Below are 17,360 nucleotides of genomic sequence, written 5' to 3'. Positions count from 1 at the left end.
AGGGTGATAAAGCTGAGCCAGTAGCAATTAAGCAGTCCAGCCCATAACACCTAAATGCTTTATTTTTATTACTGCAGGATTGTATTTTTGTGTAACAAAATCTGTTCCACTTACTTGATGAAGTAATCTCTCCCATCTCTGGTTGTCGTCATCTCCCACCCATAAGGTGGTCCCTGGTTCACGCTCCAGGTTCCTGTGGGAGGTGGCCAGCCTGAAGACTTGGTTCTGTGGCTGAAAAACAACAACAAAAACAACAACAAACCACCATGAGAAACCCTCCAGGATACTTCTATTCCAATTCCCTTAGGAGGAAATGTCTGAACAGAACATAATTATATCAGTGTCCCTCTCGATCTCTCAAGACCCAATCTGGAAACAAAAGGCCTTAGGCTTTGCTTGTTAATGCACCACAATTATCAGCAAGTTCAAGAAGAGTTTGAATACATTCTTGGATGAGTGGTCCACAAGGGGTTCCAAGAGGGAAAGTTAAGGCTGGAACTGTACATTCCAAGCACTTAGTACAGTGCTCTACACATAGTAAGCGCTCAATAAATACTACTGAATCAACAGGAAAAAACTTACAGCTGGGTGGCCTAGTGGAACGAGCATGGGCTTGGGAGTAGCACACCTGGGTTCTAATTCCTGTCTCTACCACTTGCCTGTTGTATCCCCATGATCAAGTCACTTAACTTCTCCATCTCTCAGTTTCCTCATCTGTAAAATGGTTACTTTACCTGTTCTCCCTATCCCCTTAGACTGTGAGCCTGCGGGACAGGGCCGGTTTCCTATTTGATCATTATGTCCAGCACTCAGTAGAGTATTTGCCATTCAGTAGAGTATTTGCCACAGAGTAAGTGCTTAATTCTATTATTATTATTATTACAGAGGCTAGATGGTGTATCCCTAACCCCGAGGATTCCTGTCAAATTGGGCAAACATCACAAAGTTCCTCCAGCATCCTGTTGAGACATTTGGAGATAAAACATTTGAGATCCTGTAATGGCACTGCTTATGTTCTTTCAAGTAAATTCTACAACAATGGCCCATCTGCAGAACAGCCTTTATGTACAGGTTTTCACTTAGTCATCCTGTACTTTCCACTTAAACTCGAGGAACTCTAACAACACAAACAGTCAACTCCTGATTTTCCCTGAGAAGTTTTAAGCTCTCACCAGCTCTGACCCTACTCCCATCCAAAGCCTGCCAGTCTTTCTCCCCAGGCTCGACTGTCCCAGATAGCTTCGGAATGTGCCTTCCCTTCTGCCTCTAACCCACTCCCAGGGATGAAACCGGGTAGGTTGAGCAGAAGCAGGAGGCAAGGGAAAAGCGTCTGGCTATTCAGCCTCTCTCATCTGTGGCCTGTTTACTCTATCACTTCTCCTCCAGAAACCAGCTGCTACTCAGCTCCAGTTCTCTTGTGCTCTTCTCTATATTCATTCATTCAATAGTATTTATTGAGCACTTACTATGTGCAGAGCACTGTACTTAGCGCTTGGAATGGACAAATCGGTAACAGATAGAGACAGTCCCTGCCCTTTGATGGGCTTACAGTCTAATGGGGGGAGACAGACAGACAAGAACAATGGCAATAGATAGGATCAAGGGAATGAACATCTCATTAAAACTATAACAAATAAATAGAAACAAGGTGATGTACATCTCATTAACAAAATAAATAGGGTAATGAAAATATATACAGTTGAGGGGACGAGTACAGTGCTGAGGGGATGGGAAAGGAGAGGGGGAGGAGCAGAAGGAAAAGGAGGAAAAGAGGGCTTAGCTGAGGAGAGGTGAAGGGGGGGTAGAGGGAGCAGAGGGAAAAGGGGAGCTCAGTCTGGGAAGGCCTCTTGGAGGAGGTGAGCATATGTATCCCCAATATCACTGCTGCTCCAGAGCTACTAAAACAAACACACAAACACAGTCGCCACCCTCATCCAGCAGCCCTGAAAGCTGAACACTAGGGGACAAGGAGGTGACTCCCCACTACTCTACACTAATCTGCTGTTCTGTATTGTCCACACCATTTTTCTTTTGGACTCAGTACTGCCTATTAAGCATTGATTACAAAAGCACAATCCAGAAACCAGCACTCTAATAGTATTACTGCTAATTATAATTGCCTTACTGAACCCTGAAGACAAAGGCAAGTCACCAATAATGATGTAAATACACAGGTGCTATGACATATCCCAATACATCCCCAGAAGCACGTTTTGTGTTAGTGCACAACACGGACAACAAAAGACGATTTAAATCTGTAACTTGCAGCAGAGTTGCAAAGAGCTGTAATATAAAGTAAGTCACCAAAGAGGAGTCACTCTTCCCTCCCCACCCCCAGCATTTATTATTATTACTACTAAGAGTAATATTTACTACTCTCTTACTACATGCCCAACACTGTGCTGAGCACTGGGGATAGTTTATAATGAAATCAGATGAAATACAAGCCCCGTCCCACATGGAGCTCTCAGTCCACTGGGAAGAGTATTTAATCCCCATTACAGATAAGGAAAGTGAAGTGGAGAGGAACATGTCTACCAACTCTGTTGAAGTCTCCCAAACACTTAGACAGTACTCTGCACACAGTAAGTGCTCAAAAAATACAATTGATTGATTTACTGTGATTTGACCAAGGGCACCCAGCAGGCAAGTGGCAGAAGGCATCTAACACCCAGTTCTAGCCTATCCAGAATTCTCCCCTCCCCATCATCTGTTGCCCCCGGCAAACCATGTGTAAATATACCCTACGGTATAGCCTTAAGGGCTACAACTCCTGCTTCCATTTTCTTGGCTCTGGTGAGCGATAAAATACAAGGCCTGGAAGCATTTTGAGAAAGGGCAAGGGAGGAGAGATAGGGCTGTTGGAGTAGATGAGATGATCTTTCTTGTAAACGTTGTGATGTAGCGATGCTAAGAAGTGAGATGATATGAGTTATAAACCACCAATACCAATCTGAGGCAAGCTTGCGACTAGTAATCTACTACTATTTGAATCCACTATGTCCTGAAAAATAAATCTTTACGTTTACAGAAGTGTCATCAACTCGATTCGGATGCATTATTCTATCTATCCATTTATTTAAAAAGTTTTCCCAAAGCAATATTCTGGAAGAAGTTACTGAGTGACTGTTTCTGCCACAGAAGACCCAACGATTCAATGTGGATTACTAAATAGCTTATGACTGTATAGAGTTCACCTTCCCAAAAGGATCTACCTTATTAAAAAACAAACAAATCTCTTTTTTGTTTTTTGAAACCTTAATCACTACTGAGGAAAGATCCAGTCCTTCCTAATATAATTTACATGTAAAGTAGAAAATTATAACTGAGAGTAGAAGTCTGAATTTCATTACAAAATAAATTCAGTGCTGTTCAGTACATTTAAGAAGCAGTGAAACACATTTCAGCATGTTTTCTACAAATAATAGCCTTTTCCATCAGCTAAAGGAAAAAAAAGAGTTAATTTCAAAAATGAAGAAATCCAAAAGTCTAAACAAATGCAACCTCCTCCACCACAATATCCAGATGATTAGTAAAGTGAATAATTTGTTTTAAAAGACAGCAAAATCTGCTAACATTTTTCAGCTGGAAAGGTTTAATAGCATTTACGAAATTAAAAGTGTCTGTAAAGAAAGGAGCACCTGTTAAAGGCATCACTGCCAATATTCTCACTGGTGGATAAAGATGAAGACACGGAAATTCCTCTACTATGAAGGATCAAGCACGTATGGGATCTATAGAGATGCTGCTTTCCCGAGCTTTCCAGGTAGTAAGATGCTGGAAAACAAAGTTTTTACTGTAATATCGTGCCTACAGGTGAATGACCAAAATGAATCCAGGGGCATGACTGAATGGATGGGGCAAACCACTCAGTAAGGGAACTGAAGCCACGTACCACCCTAACCCAGAAGCAGTGCCAAGCAATGTGGCTTAGTGGATAGAGCATGGAGCTGGGAGTCAGAAGGACCTGGGTTCTAATCCCATCTCCACCATAGGTCTGCTGTGTGACCTTGGGCAAGTCACTTAACTTCTCTGTGCCTCAGATACCTCAACTGTAAAATGGGGATAAAAGTGTGAGCCCCTTATGCAACAGGGACTGTGTCCAACTGATTAACTTATAATAAATAATAATAATAATGTTGGTATTTGTTAAGCGCTTACTATGTGAAGAGCACTGTTCTAAGCGCTGGGGTAGATACAGGGTAATCAGGTTGTCCCACACGAGGCTCACAGTCTTAATCCCCATTTTACAGATGAGGTCACTGAGGCACAGAGAAGTGAAGTGACTTGCCCACAGTCACACAGCTGACAAGCGGCGGAGCTGGGATTCGAACCCATGAGCTATGACTCCCAAGTCCAGGCTCTTTCCACTGAGCCACGCTGCTTCTCTTATATCTTACCCCAGCACTTAGATCAGTGCTGGACACATACTAAGCGCTTACCAAATACCATTATTATTATCACAGTAATAACAACAATAGAAAATGCTCACCTGGCCAGAGTTTTGATCAATCACTGGGATTTATTCAGTACATATTGTTTGGAGGATAATGAATGAAGCATTTCCCCTCTGAAAATAAAATGTAACCTGAGTCTAAGTAAACATTTGCATCTGACTGAAGTCAAGACAGACTCAACAGAGAGTAAACATATTTGCAGACTCTTGTTTGACTCATCCCCTCTCTAAACCTAAATTGGGTCAGGGCTCCATTACGGATCTTCACTTGGTTCTATGGATAGCTTTCTCAGAGGTCTGTAGTCCCATACCAAGATGTTCCCTGGCCCTTCTATCCCTCTGGATTGCTCCTTCTCCTTTCTCTCTGCTCTTCCTTCCTGTGACTTCCCAATCTGCATTTACTTCTGAGCTCCATGGGATCAGAGCAAGTGTATCCCGCTGTTATCCAACTTACTCCTCTCCACCTCATCCCCAGCTAGAAGAGAGCTCTCCTTTTTTTTATGGCATTTGTTAAGCACTTAATATGTGTCAAGCACTGTTCATTCATTCAATCGTATTTATTGAGAGCTTACTGTGTGCAGAGCACCATACTAAGCCCTTGGAAAGTGCAATTTTAAGTGCTGGGGTAGATACGGGTTTTTCAGGTTGGACGCAGTCCCTGTCCCACATGGGCTCACTGTTGAATTAGGATGGAGTACGATTTAATCCCCATTTTACAGTTGAGGAAACTGTGGCACAGAGAAGTGAAGTGAGTTGCCCAAGGTCACAGAGCAAGAAACTTGCAGAGTCTGGATTAGAACCCAAGTCCTCTGACTGCCAGGCCCATGCTCTTTTCATGAAACCACATTGCTTCTCCTTCCTCCACACCCCTCTTCACCTTCCCAGCCCCACCCCAGCACCATACAACAAACCAGGGTGGCAGGTTAATCGGGTAGATTAGGGAATCCCTCACGCCAAGGGTGGGGAGTGGGGGCTATAGGGAGTGGAGAGCATAGAGGGGCAAAGGAAGTGGGTGAGGGAGAATCAGTTGCATTGTACTAAATCTTGGGGACACATAGAAGATAATCAGATCCCCACCCTCCCACTTCCTGTCCCACAACGGGACTCAAAACTTAAAAACTAGCCCTAGGAACAGGTGAGGAGCAAGGAGTCCTCAAGACGGCAAACTCTGGCCATGTTTACATTCAAGATATATACAGAAGTTTAGGAGAGCAGTTTAATCCAGTCTAGGAGAGTCCTAACAGCTTTGGTTATAAGTTTTACACTGTCCGCTCACTACATTAGCAAAAACAAGCGAACCATATCCAGTGGGGAGAGGGAATTCACTGATTGACGGAGCTACGGCTGACTGAGAAACAGATTACCAGATGCATGATGCAAAAGCCCCGAGGAAGCGGCCTTCAGGACTCACACACAAGCTCCTCCACAAGGAACTGCCCCGCCCCATATCGGGTCATCACAGACTGCTTTTGAGAGCTTTCCAGTTAGTAAGATGCTGGACAACAGAGCCTTTACTGTAATACCTTACATTTTATAGAACTTCAGTTGGAAAGATCTCTCTGGTATTACTCCCAGGCTCAAAACGCATACGTGTGCATTACTGTCTCCACTGGATGAGCCTCAGAACTGGCTGGTGACTTGTTCACTGACACACTGTTAGTGAGCGGCAGGGCAGGATACAGAACCAACTTCAGTTTCCTTAATCCCAGTCCTTTGAGCTCTTATCTAGTTCGGGCAGCAATCTATTCCTAGTCTAATGACTGGGTCCCCTTCTATTTTCCATCTGCTCCCATTTCCTAGGAGAACTCATTTGTTCCCATGACTTCAACTACCACCTTGAAGTGGATGATTCCCAAATCTAAATCTCCAGCCCTGATCTATCTCCCTCTGCAGTCTCGCATTTCCTCCTGCCTTCGTGTCATCTCTACTTGGATGCTCTGCCGTCACCTGAAACTTAACGTGTCCAAAACAGAACTCATCTTCCTACCCAAACCCTGTCCTCCCCCGACCTTCCCATCACTGTAGACAGCACCACCACCCTCCTGTTTCACAAGCTCATACCTTTGGTTTATCTTGACCCCCCTGTCGCATTCAACCCAAGTATTCGATCTCTCTCTAAATCCCGTTGGTACAATCTTCACAACATGGCTAAAATCTGCCCTTCCTCCCCACGCAAACTGCTATCACGTTAATCCAAGCAATTATCCTATCCCAACTTGATTACTATACCAGCCGCCTTGCTCACCTACCTGCCACCTGTGTCCATCTAATCCAATCCATACTCACTCTGCTGCTCAGATAATCTCTCTACAAAGATGTTGAATCCATGTTTCCCTTCACATCCAACAGAAACTCCTTACCATCAGCTTTAAAGCACTCAATCACCTTACCCCTTCCTACCTCACCTTGCTGCTCTCCTACTACTACCTGGTCCACACACTTCTTTTCTCTACTGCCAACCTACTCACTTTACCTCGATCTCACATATCTCACCACCAACCTTTCACCCAAAACCTGCCTCTTGCCTGGAATGCCCTCCCTCATATCCAACAGAAAATTATCCTTCCCACCTCCAAAGTCTTATTGAAGGCACATCTCCTTCAGGAGGCCTTCCCTAAGCCCTCATTTCTTTTTTCTCCCACTCCCTTCGGCATCTCTATGGTTTTTTCCCTTTATTCATCCCTCCCCTCAGACCCAAAGCACTTATGTGTATATCCGTAATTTATCTATTTATATTTCAGTCTTTCCATCTACATTGTAAGCTCACTGTGGGCAGGGACTGTTTCTACCAATTCTGTTCTATTGTTATATTGTAACCTCCCAAACACTTAATACTGTACTCTGCAAACAGTAAGCGCTCAGTAAATATGAATGATTGATAGTGAGAAGCTGCATGGTCTAGTGGAAAGATCACACTGGCTTGGGAGTGAGAGGACCAGCAATCTAAACCTGGTTCTGCCAACTGCTTGCTGTGTAACCTTGGGCAAATCACTTCTCTGTGCCTCAGTTTGCTCAACTATAGAATGAAGATGAAATATCTGTTCTCCCTCCTCCTACTTAGATTGAGAGCCCTATGTGAGATAGGAATTATGTCCAAACTGATTAACTGGAATCTAGACTACTGGAATCTAGACTATAAGCTCCTGTGGGCCAGGAACGTGTTTATCAACTCTGTCCCAAGCACTTAGTAAAGTGTTCTGCACACAGGAAATACCCAGTGAATACTATTCATTGATTGATTACTTACTTTATATGGTATGATATTATAATTCTATAAGGTCCCTATGAATTTTGGGAATATTAAATCTAGAGATAATTTGCAGATTATTGGCTCAACTTCATGAATAGGTTAACTTTATTATATATACATGCATATATGTGTATATATATATATAACTTTTTATATTCTGACATTTTTATAGAACTATATTTTTGTATGTGTGCAATCTAATTTTGCAAGATGGTTTTATTTTTGAAAGATAAGGGCTTAAAAAAGCACCTAATTTCATTTTGTTGAAATTTTAAAACTGTTAAAGCTGAAATCCCATCTGTAAATCTCAGCTCTAGGGCAATTTCTTAACATTTGAGTTATAAACAGAGAGAGGAGGTATTTTGAGGTGAACGGCCAGGCTTCCTCAATAAGATTATTTCTAAAGAGCTGCAGAATATTTAGATTCATGGTAAAAATATGCGATGAAAACTTCCATTAAAAGCAAGGTCTATCCAGCCCTCTTTCCCCTTTGTATTATTTTTAACATGTTATTTAATAAGAAATAGAGATGAACAGGATAAGTGAATCTGTGGCATTTCTTCTTTATAGAATTCTAGGAAGAGTTCCGCTAGCATCTCATCCAAAGATCTTTATGATGATACTTAATTTCCTCTCCTGAATGATGGAGACTAACTTGAATTCATCTTAGCTCACAAAATTTGACTCCTAAAAATCTAATATTTTTTCAATCACATTAATAAATAATGTTTACCTTGAGTAAAAACACAGACACCACCAAAGTAAAGCCCTATGAGGAATGTCTAATACCAATGGTGACCCTTTCATCACTGTGTTAAAATATCAATCAACGTTATTAATTGAGCACTTACTGTGCGCAGAGCACTGTATTAAGTGCTTGGAAGAGTACAATTCAGCAGAGTTGGTAGACACGTTCCCTGCCCAGAACGAGCTTACAGTCTAGAGTGGGAGACAGACATCAAAGTAAATATATAATATATAATTTATAGGGTATGTACTTAAGTGCTGTGGGGCCGAGGGTGGGATGAAAGCCTGAAGGTCACAGATCCAACCTGAAGATCACAGATCCAACTGCACAGACGACATAGAAGGGTCTGAGGCCTAAAATCTTTCTTGAGACCTCTCAGGGGATATGAAGTAATGCTATTTATGCACATCCACTGAGCCTCTGCTGAGTGCAGGTCACTGTACTAAGTGCTTGGAAAGAGGGCAATTGAGGTTAAGAACAGGATCGCTGCCCTTAAGTGGGCATAGGATACTAATAACTAATTATTATTACGGTATTTGTTAAGTGCTTACCATGTGTCAAGCACTGTTCTAAGCACTGGGTGAGATACAAGTTAACAAGGCCAGGCACTGATGCTGTCCCACATGGGGCTCACAGTTTAAGTAGGTGGGAGAAGCAGCACTGAATCCCCATTTGACAGTTGAGGAAACTCAAGGCCAGAAAAGCAAAGTGGTTTGCCTGTAAGCTCATTGTGTAAAAGGGCTAAGTCTATCAACTCTGTTATACTGCTCTCTTCCAAGCACTTAGTACAGTGCTTAGTATAGCACAGTAAGAGCTTGACTGAATGACTGACTGATTGCCACAGTCACAGAGCAGGCAACTAGCAGAGCTGGGATTAGAGCTCAGGTCCTCTGACTTTCAGGGCCATGGTCTTTCTATTGGGTCACATTGCTCCTCGTGTCACTATAATGTCCCTATAGCCTCCAATCTCTGTTTTAATGAACACTCCCAGTGGATTAGGGGCTCTATGCGAACAATAATACATGTCCCTGTCCCTACTATCATAATGTTTTAAACCCCAGAATCAAGTGAAAAAAACAAATAAGGAAACTTTGTATTCAGGCTAATAACATTTTGAAGACTTTCCCTAGAATTTAACTAAATCACATTTTCCTAAGTGGCAAGTTTTCTATATCAATCAATTGTATATTAATATATTACAGTGCAGAGCACTGTACTAAGCACTCGGGAATATACAACAAAACAGAGTTGGCAGATACGTTCCTTGCCCACAACGAGCTTACAGTCTAAATGGGGAGAGAGATATTAATATAAATTAATCGAGTACAGTGCTGAGCCCACAATGGATGCTTAATAAATACTATCAGATGCATGACTGAATGACTGACCGACTGACTGATTCCTGGTATATGGGTCTTCCCAGATTTGAGAGCCACTGGAATGCTTTCCCAGCAGGGGAGATTTTTCTTTCCCTTTGGGATAATCCACATTTAAATAAACTCAGGAGCTGGGTTCTGAGGGGTTCAGCTTTCACCTTGAGGTGACTAGAGTTTTAGTCACCAGGTTGAGGGAGGGTGAGATCCTGGCTAGTCCCTCAGCACTGGATCACTGAGGCCCACAGCCCCAGACAGAAGCCGTCCAGACCCCGACACTATCAGGAACTCCCATCATAACCTTATCCAGCTACACAAGGGAAGTGACACGGCCTAGTGGATTGAACACGGGCCTGGGACTCAGAAGGCCCTGGGTTCTAATCCTGGCTCTGCCACTTGTCTGTTGTGACATTGGGCAAGTCACTTCACCGTGCTTCAGTTACCTCATCTGTAAAATGAGGACTAAGCCTGTGAGCCCTATGTGGGACAGGGACTGTGTCCGACTCGATTATCTCATCTCTACCCCAGCGATTAGAACAGTGCCTGGAACACAGTAAGCCCTTAGCAAATACCACATTTATTAATTATTAAGGAAGATGGAATTGGGGAGGCACAGTGTCAGTGGTGGAAGCTGTGGTAGGAGCAGAGATCCCAGTAGCAATGATGGGCAGAGAGAACCAGAATGTGGGGAAGGAGAAGCAACGAGGACAAGAAGAGAACCTGCCACAGGTAACCCAGGTCTGATGGAATCTCTTCAGTCAAGTCATTGAGAAATCCACCTTCTACCTAACTTCCAAAGGCTTTGTTTCTCTCCAATCATCCCTGATCCTTTGGCTGCTACTTATAGAAAACCGGCCATGGATGTTTTTTGGTCAGATACAAACACAGAACTTTCTGAAAACCAATCAACATCCTAGGTGCATTCAGTTTAGTAACATGATTATCTCGTAAAGCTTTGGGTTCCCAAGTAGTGTTCAGACAATACTGTACTGATGCTTGGAACCTTCCTAGGTGGAACTGAAGCGCTCTTACTTGGATCAGGAAAGTGGTTTGCCCACAGCTATCTAGAAGACCAGCTGCGAATGATTTTAGATTTTCAGAAGACAGTCTTCAGACCTATTTATGATCAAACCTGACTCTTCTGGTGCTCGAGATAAGAGGAGAATCACTTTTTGACTTCCATTTTATTTATGTTAAATATTTCCATTGATTTGTTTGCTGCAAAAAATAATTAAAACCACTCTATTTATGGATGCACCCACCCCCCCATACAATCTCAAAGCTGCTCTTCAATCCCAATTAAAAGACAGAACACAGTAATAAAATTGGATCTTTAAACAACTAAAAGTATTTAGGGAATTCATTTTGTACTTTTAAAACTCAATAGAAAAATCATACTGATTATTTTCAATAGCACAGGACCTGCAATGTTAGGTGGTTTTCTGAGTAAAGACCACAAAAAATTTAATTCAGGGTTATAAGCCACCTGTGCTATAATAAAAATCAGCCTCACTTACATAGCCTGTGGTGAAAACCATCAGTCATTTTGCCACTGTTCCAATATCAGGTGTTTGTACCACTGCAAAGCAAAACACATTACTATGACTCCCATTAGATTTTCCTCTATTCAGAACAGAGCTTCAGCAAGTAAAGAAAAATATCACAGACTATAAGAGTGTAATCCTTCAGTGTCAAGGGTATTTTGTGTTATTGACATACCATCAAAGCATCAATACACTCAGTAAGGCCTCTTTGCTTCTGAAGTGGTCCCCTGATGTTGATACTTTTAAACAGGAAGCAGATATGCTTGGAAGAAATGTCATTCTCAGGGCCATTCAGAGTACATATCGACTATTTGGAAATATGGGATATGCTCTATTTAGATGGATAAGTACTCACATAGTAGTAATTATCTGTCATGGGCAATGCGGCCTGCACAGTACTTGTGCCAAATTTCTGTCTCCAGAGTGGCCTTAAGAAATGGTTCCATTTTCCCCTTCCCTACTTTTTACAATTTTGTGCGTTCTAAGACGACAACCTCTATTTTTAGACTAATGCAGTATGGTAATAGGTTCTTTTTTTTTCTGACAGGATTAGAAGTGTCTTTCAACTGGATTTTGAAAGTTAACAGTTAAAATTAACAACTAACCAGCATCTAAAACAATGTTAAGAGCTTAACTCTGCTTCAGAGATATTTTAAGTTCCATTAACCTTACCCTTCTTCGATTGCCTCTCATTCTCTTACCCTGGCCCCTCTTATCAACCTCCCCTCCAGAAACACATCACTCACCAGGGCCCTGGTTAGACTGAGGTCATTGTCCATGCCAAGCAAGAAGTCTGTGGTTGGAACAAACAGGAGACGGGGCCAAAAGAGTTTCTAGGATGGGTTTGAAAACATTGAACTTCAAGTAAAGCTTGCTGAAAAAAGTTCCTAGAAATCAACTTTTAGAAAGCTTGATGTTTTAAAGACTCTAGCTTGGGTGGTGAAGGAAGTAAAAAAAAAAAAAAAATGAACCAGCTTTTCAGTTTGCACTGATGAGAGTCTGGGCAGAGCTGTAACCAGAGTGATGTTGAACAAAAGGATCTATAGTTTAAGATTCATATCTACAAGAAAAGTCTGCCTTTTAAATGAAGATAATGAAAATGAAGTCAATTTGGGGCCCATTTTTTACTGCATTAAGTATCATGTATTATTTAAGTAAAATTCTGTCTGAGATGCTCAATACCATGTTAGGAAGAGAATCCATCCAAATAACGAAGGGCGTTAGCTCCTTGAGGCATCTGAGCTGATGAAATGAGAATCATAAGGCAAATCAGTATTTGTTAAGTGTTCTCCTCACTGATTGCAGTGAAATGGATTTTCAAGTGGCTGTTCCAGGACATGTTGTGAATTACCTGCTCTATCCCATCTTCACCTCACCAGGGATTGAGTGAAGAGGCAGAAACAGGGAGCAGGCAGTTTGCTCTCCAAATTCAGCAGTGTTCAAAACTCAACGGGTCTAACTAAACAACCTGGGACCATAGAAATGCTCTAAAATAAATTCCTCTTTCTTCTTTATCTACTGTCTGTTGAAGGGTACATAATATATTTATTTATGTGAATGTTTTTCTCCCTTCTAGACTGTGAACTCGTTGTGGGAGGGAAATGTGTCTACCAACTCTATTATATTGTACTTTGCCAATTGCTTAGTACAGCGCCCTGCACAGAGTAAGCACTCAATAAATACAAGTGATTAAAAATAAGATCTTGATTAAAAATAAGATCTTTCCTCCCTGGAGATTCCATTTTGTCAAAATTTTACCTTGTTAGCTTTTCCCTAGAGAATGTTTTTGTTCCAGAAGAGCATCTAGATGACATATAGAATTGTGCAGGCATTTTGAATTTATTGTAATTTTTAACCTTGCTGCTGATGAAATTCCTATTTTGATAATTGCCATTCAGGGAAAGGTAAGAATATAATAATGTTGGTATTTGTTAAGCGCTTACTATGTGCCGAGCACTGTTCTAAGCGCTGGGGTAGACACAGGGGAATCAGGTTGTCCCACGTGAGGCTCACAGTCTTAATCCCCATTTTACAGATGAGGGAACTGAGGCACAGAGAAGTTAAGTGATTTGCCCACAGTCACACAGCCGACAAGTGGCAGAGCTGGGATTCGAACTCATGAGCCCTGACTCCAAAGCCCGTGCTCTTTCCACTGAGCCACGCTGCTTCTCAAGAATATCAGGATTCTTGGGTGATTCCAAAATCAGTCTTGTGAGCACAGCATGGTGGTCACTGACATCTTCTGTTCCTGAAGATGGGAATTACCTCAGGCAGATTCATGTCATAAATTATTTTCAAAAACATGCCAGGCTTGTTTCAACACAGCCATTGTTTACACTTATCCCTAAGAAGATGTTACAACAAAGTCCCTTTCCTCAGCTTTCTTCTTTGAATATTCCCCGTGACACAATTTTTTTTTTTTGAAAGGTGAGAAAAAGACACCAGGATGCCAATCAGGATGACTGACACGAAGTACCCTCCCACTAAGCACCATCTCCACCAGCCTTGAATGGAGAAGGCGGATTACTTACGATTCACATAGCCTCCATCATCAGTGAGACCAAAAGGAGACAGGGTGAACATTTTGACAGAAGCCATCAAGGAGACCAGCCCTTCAGGTCTCCCTGAAAAGAGGTAGCAATACCCCGCAGCCGGGGACCCAGAAGATTACTATAGGCTTCACAGCATCGTCGTTGGACTCCTGTTCGACTCATTTAAACTTGCAGCCACACAGGGGCAGACCTGGCTCAGATTCTCTCTAGGCCACAGGGCAGAGGAATTATTGAAAGGGTTCGATTCCAGCACTGCACAGCCCGATAAAGTGTGTTTCCTAAATGATGGTGAATTCCCTCTCCCCTACAATTGGACTTCAGCATCTGTACCAATCTGGAATGAAATAATCTCAGGGGCATGAGCAGCACAACTTTGGCCACTGACAATCTGATACTTAGCAGAGGACTTTTTATAGGTCTCATCAGTGTGTAAATTCTCAACGGGGCCCACTCAGCTTGGCTGAAGGAGACACCCAGTGGAGTTATATTTTGTTTTCCACCGTGTCTTTAGGACAGGATAGGTCTCTTAAAATTAATCTAAAGAGGAGCACCTCTGGGCTGGGATGCATATGAGACACCAACACCACCTGCTAATCATTCACCTTGGCAAGACTAATTACCACAGGGAGATTTCTTCATAACTCTCCAGAACAGATCCATGCCACTGAAGTATACTTTTGGCCCACCGAGTCACCCTGCTGACATCCACAGCTGGCCTTATCAGCACTGTACCTGGCATCAAGTACACGCCTATTGACCAGCCCCTTATGTACAGTTTCTGGCTCCTTCCAGCCTATTGGGTAATTTGCTTGGACAGGCAATAGCTGAAAAAGGCCAGGGCTACAGAGATTTGGGCTCTGGACACCACCTGCATTCTGAGTAGCAGCTGAAATGCTCAAGGAGCTACGCAGAGAGCTCTAACAGAGCCAAATCAGCTGCACTGGATGCTAGGAGTCTTTGGTGGCAACAAACTGGTTTAAAGGTACTGTCTTTGACTTCAAATCATAACTATTTCATAAGCTTCGATTCCACACTCCGGCTGACCGTGAGTCAGCAGACCCGGGTTCTAGTTTCAACCCCGCCATTTTTCTGTTGTGTGACCTTGAGCAAGTCATTTTATCTCTCTAGGCCTCTCATTTTCCTCATCTGTGAAATGGACATAAAATAACGAGTTTAGTGTGGAATAGAGATTGGGTCCATTCTCATAATCTTGTATCTTCTCTGATGCTCAGCACATAATAAATGCAGAATAAATACCAAAGGTATCATTACATATGTATGCACTCACACCCACTTGTAGCACTTCTGTATGTATTGTTTTACATAACCTATTATCTAAGCACTTACTCCTCTACAGATCTGTTTTTCCTTTCTCATCCATCTCCCCCGCTATACTGTAACCTCCTTGAGGGTAGTGATCTTGCGTTGTTAACTTTTGTTCTCTCCTAAACTCTTAAGAGAAGCAGCATGGCTTAGTGGAGAGAGTAAAGGCCTGGGAGTCAGATGGTCATGCGTGCTAATCCAGACTCCACCCCTTGTCTGCTGTGTGACCTTGTGCAAGTCACTTCCCTTCTCTGGGCCTTGGTTACCTCATCTGGAAAATGGGGATTAAGAGTGTGAGCCCCATGTGGGACAGGGACTATATCCATCTGATTAATTTGTATCTACCCTAGCGCTTAGAACAGTGCTTGCCACATTGTGCTTAACAAATACCATAATTATTACTATTATTAGTCGGCATTGATAAATATGGTGGATTGATGGATGAGCTTTTTAAATCTTGATATTTCTGGCTCTGTTAGACACGCTCCCCAGGATGGTGAAGTCTTCAATACTCAAGTTCCTGGCCATGGCCAGGCAAGGCTCTTGCTTAGACTCCAAATCTATAGCCACAGCTCCTGAAAGTGAGGGAGGAAACCCTGTTCCCTGTTTAACAGTTCCGAGTGGGTTAATGGACTTGTGAGCCAGGAAATAATAGTATTGATAATATTTATTAAGCGATGATGATATTTGTTAAGTGCTTACTAGGTGCCAAGCATTGGACTAAGCACTACGATAGATACAATATAACCAGTCCTTGTCCCCATATTGAATTTACCCCAGCTTCCTTAAAATCACCTTTCCTCCAAGACTCCTTCTGTGAATAAGCCTCTTTCCTCCTTACCCCTTCCCTCTTCTGCAATGCCTATGAACTTGGAGCTGTTTACTTTGAGCACTCCAAGTAAGCATTCTAGCTCCATTTTACATATTAGAAAATTGGAACACAGAAGCTGTGTCCTGCGTAAGATCACGCAGAGCCTAGAGACAGAGCTAGGAGTCAAGTCTACTGACCCATTATAATCACGCTGATGGGCTGAATCCTCCTTTATGGGTTTCTGAACTCCTGGACCGATGAGGGAAAATACACTTTCAAAAATGAAGCACTTTTCCACTGGGTCTAGTTCAGGTCCAGTAGGGCACACAGAATTGCTGGTACAAGCAACAGGGGGTTTACCCTAATCCTAGGCCAAGTGGTAATGAATTCTAATCCCTGCTCTGCCACTTGTCTGCTGTGTGACCTTGGGCAGTCACTTCACTTCTCGGTGCCTCAGTTACCTCATCTGTAAAATGGGGATTGAGACTGGGAGCCCCATGTGGAACAGGAACTGTGTCCAACCCAAATAGCCTGTATTCAACCCAGCATGTACTACAGTATCTGGCACAGAGTAAGTGCTTAACAAATACTGTAATTATTATTATTATTATCTTCATCATCATCAATAGCACTTATTTCAAACCTGCAGTATGCTAAGCTCTGTATTAAGTACTTGGGCAAATACAATGAAAGTAAAAAAGAGGACCCCGGCTTTGAAGGAGCTTGCAAGCTAAAACATCAGTGTACAGTTATAATTAAAAGCAAAATCAGTTGGCAGAACAATTCTTCATATTCTGCAGGGTGTTACCCACCCATTTTTTAACCCCTCAACTCTACAGTGATCAGGAAGGGAGGGTCAAAGGCGGTTCTGTTTACACTCCCTATCATCTCCCCCAACTCCTTCACTACAAGGGCTGCTGCAGCTTTCTTCCTTATGACACATGAGTGAATTTCTAAAAGCTTATTGGAATAAACAAATCTTGTTATGTTTACAGACTAAGCATAATGACAGCACTTGCCTTCTTCTATTCTACCGAAGTAGTTTATATGTTCATGGGACTATGTGTGAGGATTACATTCTCATCTAGAACCGAGCATTTACTTGATACCATTCGGTTTTGAAATTATTTCTTGCTGCTTATGAAGAACTGCCAACGGAGCCAACGGCATCACCTTATACTGAGCAGGATAAGCAGAATAAAGGGCACAATGATCACACTGACTAGAATAACTTAAAGGAAAATGTCGAAAACTCCTCCCACTCAACTCTTAATGCTTACAGAAACAGGGACAATGGGCGGGA

The 17,360-nt window shown here is 42.4% G+C and overlaps 1 protein-coding gene across 3 annotated transcripts in view; it reads right to left on the bottom strand.

Annotated features, from left to right (window-relative positions):
• The window catches only part of FRMPD4 (FERM and PDZ domain containing 4), a 274,830-nt gene that overhangs the window by 104,555 nt on the left and 152,915 nt on the right, over positions 1-17,360 (bottom strand). For all 3 annotated transcript variants that reach the window (XM_029079953.2, XM_029079950.2, XM_029079951.2), the window contains exon 2: positions 115-231. In XM_029079953.2, the coding sequence (XP_028935786.1) occupies positions 115-231 (117 nt within the window). The remainder of the gene's footprint in view (positions 1-114; positions 232-17,360) is intronic.

This window comes from Ornithorhynchus anatinus, chromosome 15 (genome assembly GCF_004115215.2).
Source record: "Ornithorhynchus anatinus isolate Pmale09 chromosome 15, mOrnAna1.pri.v4, whole genome shotgun sequence".
In the NCBI taxonomy this organism is placed as follows: domain Eukaryota; kingdom Metazoa; phylum Chordata; class Mammalia; order Monotremata; family Ornithorhynchidae; genus Ornithorhynchus; species Ornithorhynchus anatinus.
Note: the sequence above shows the minus strand (reverse complement) of the source record. Positions and strands in the feature narration are given on the sequence as shown.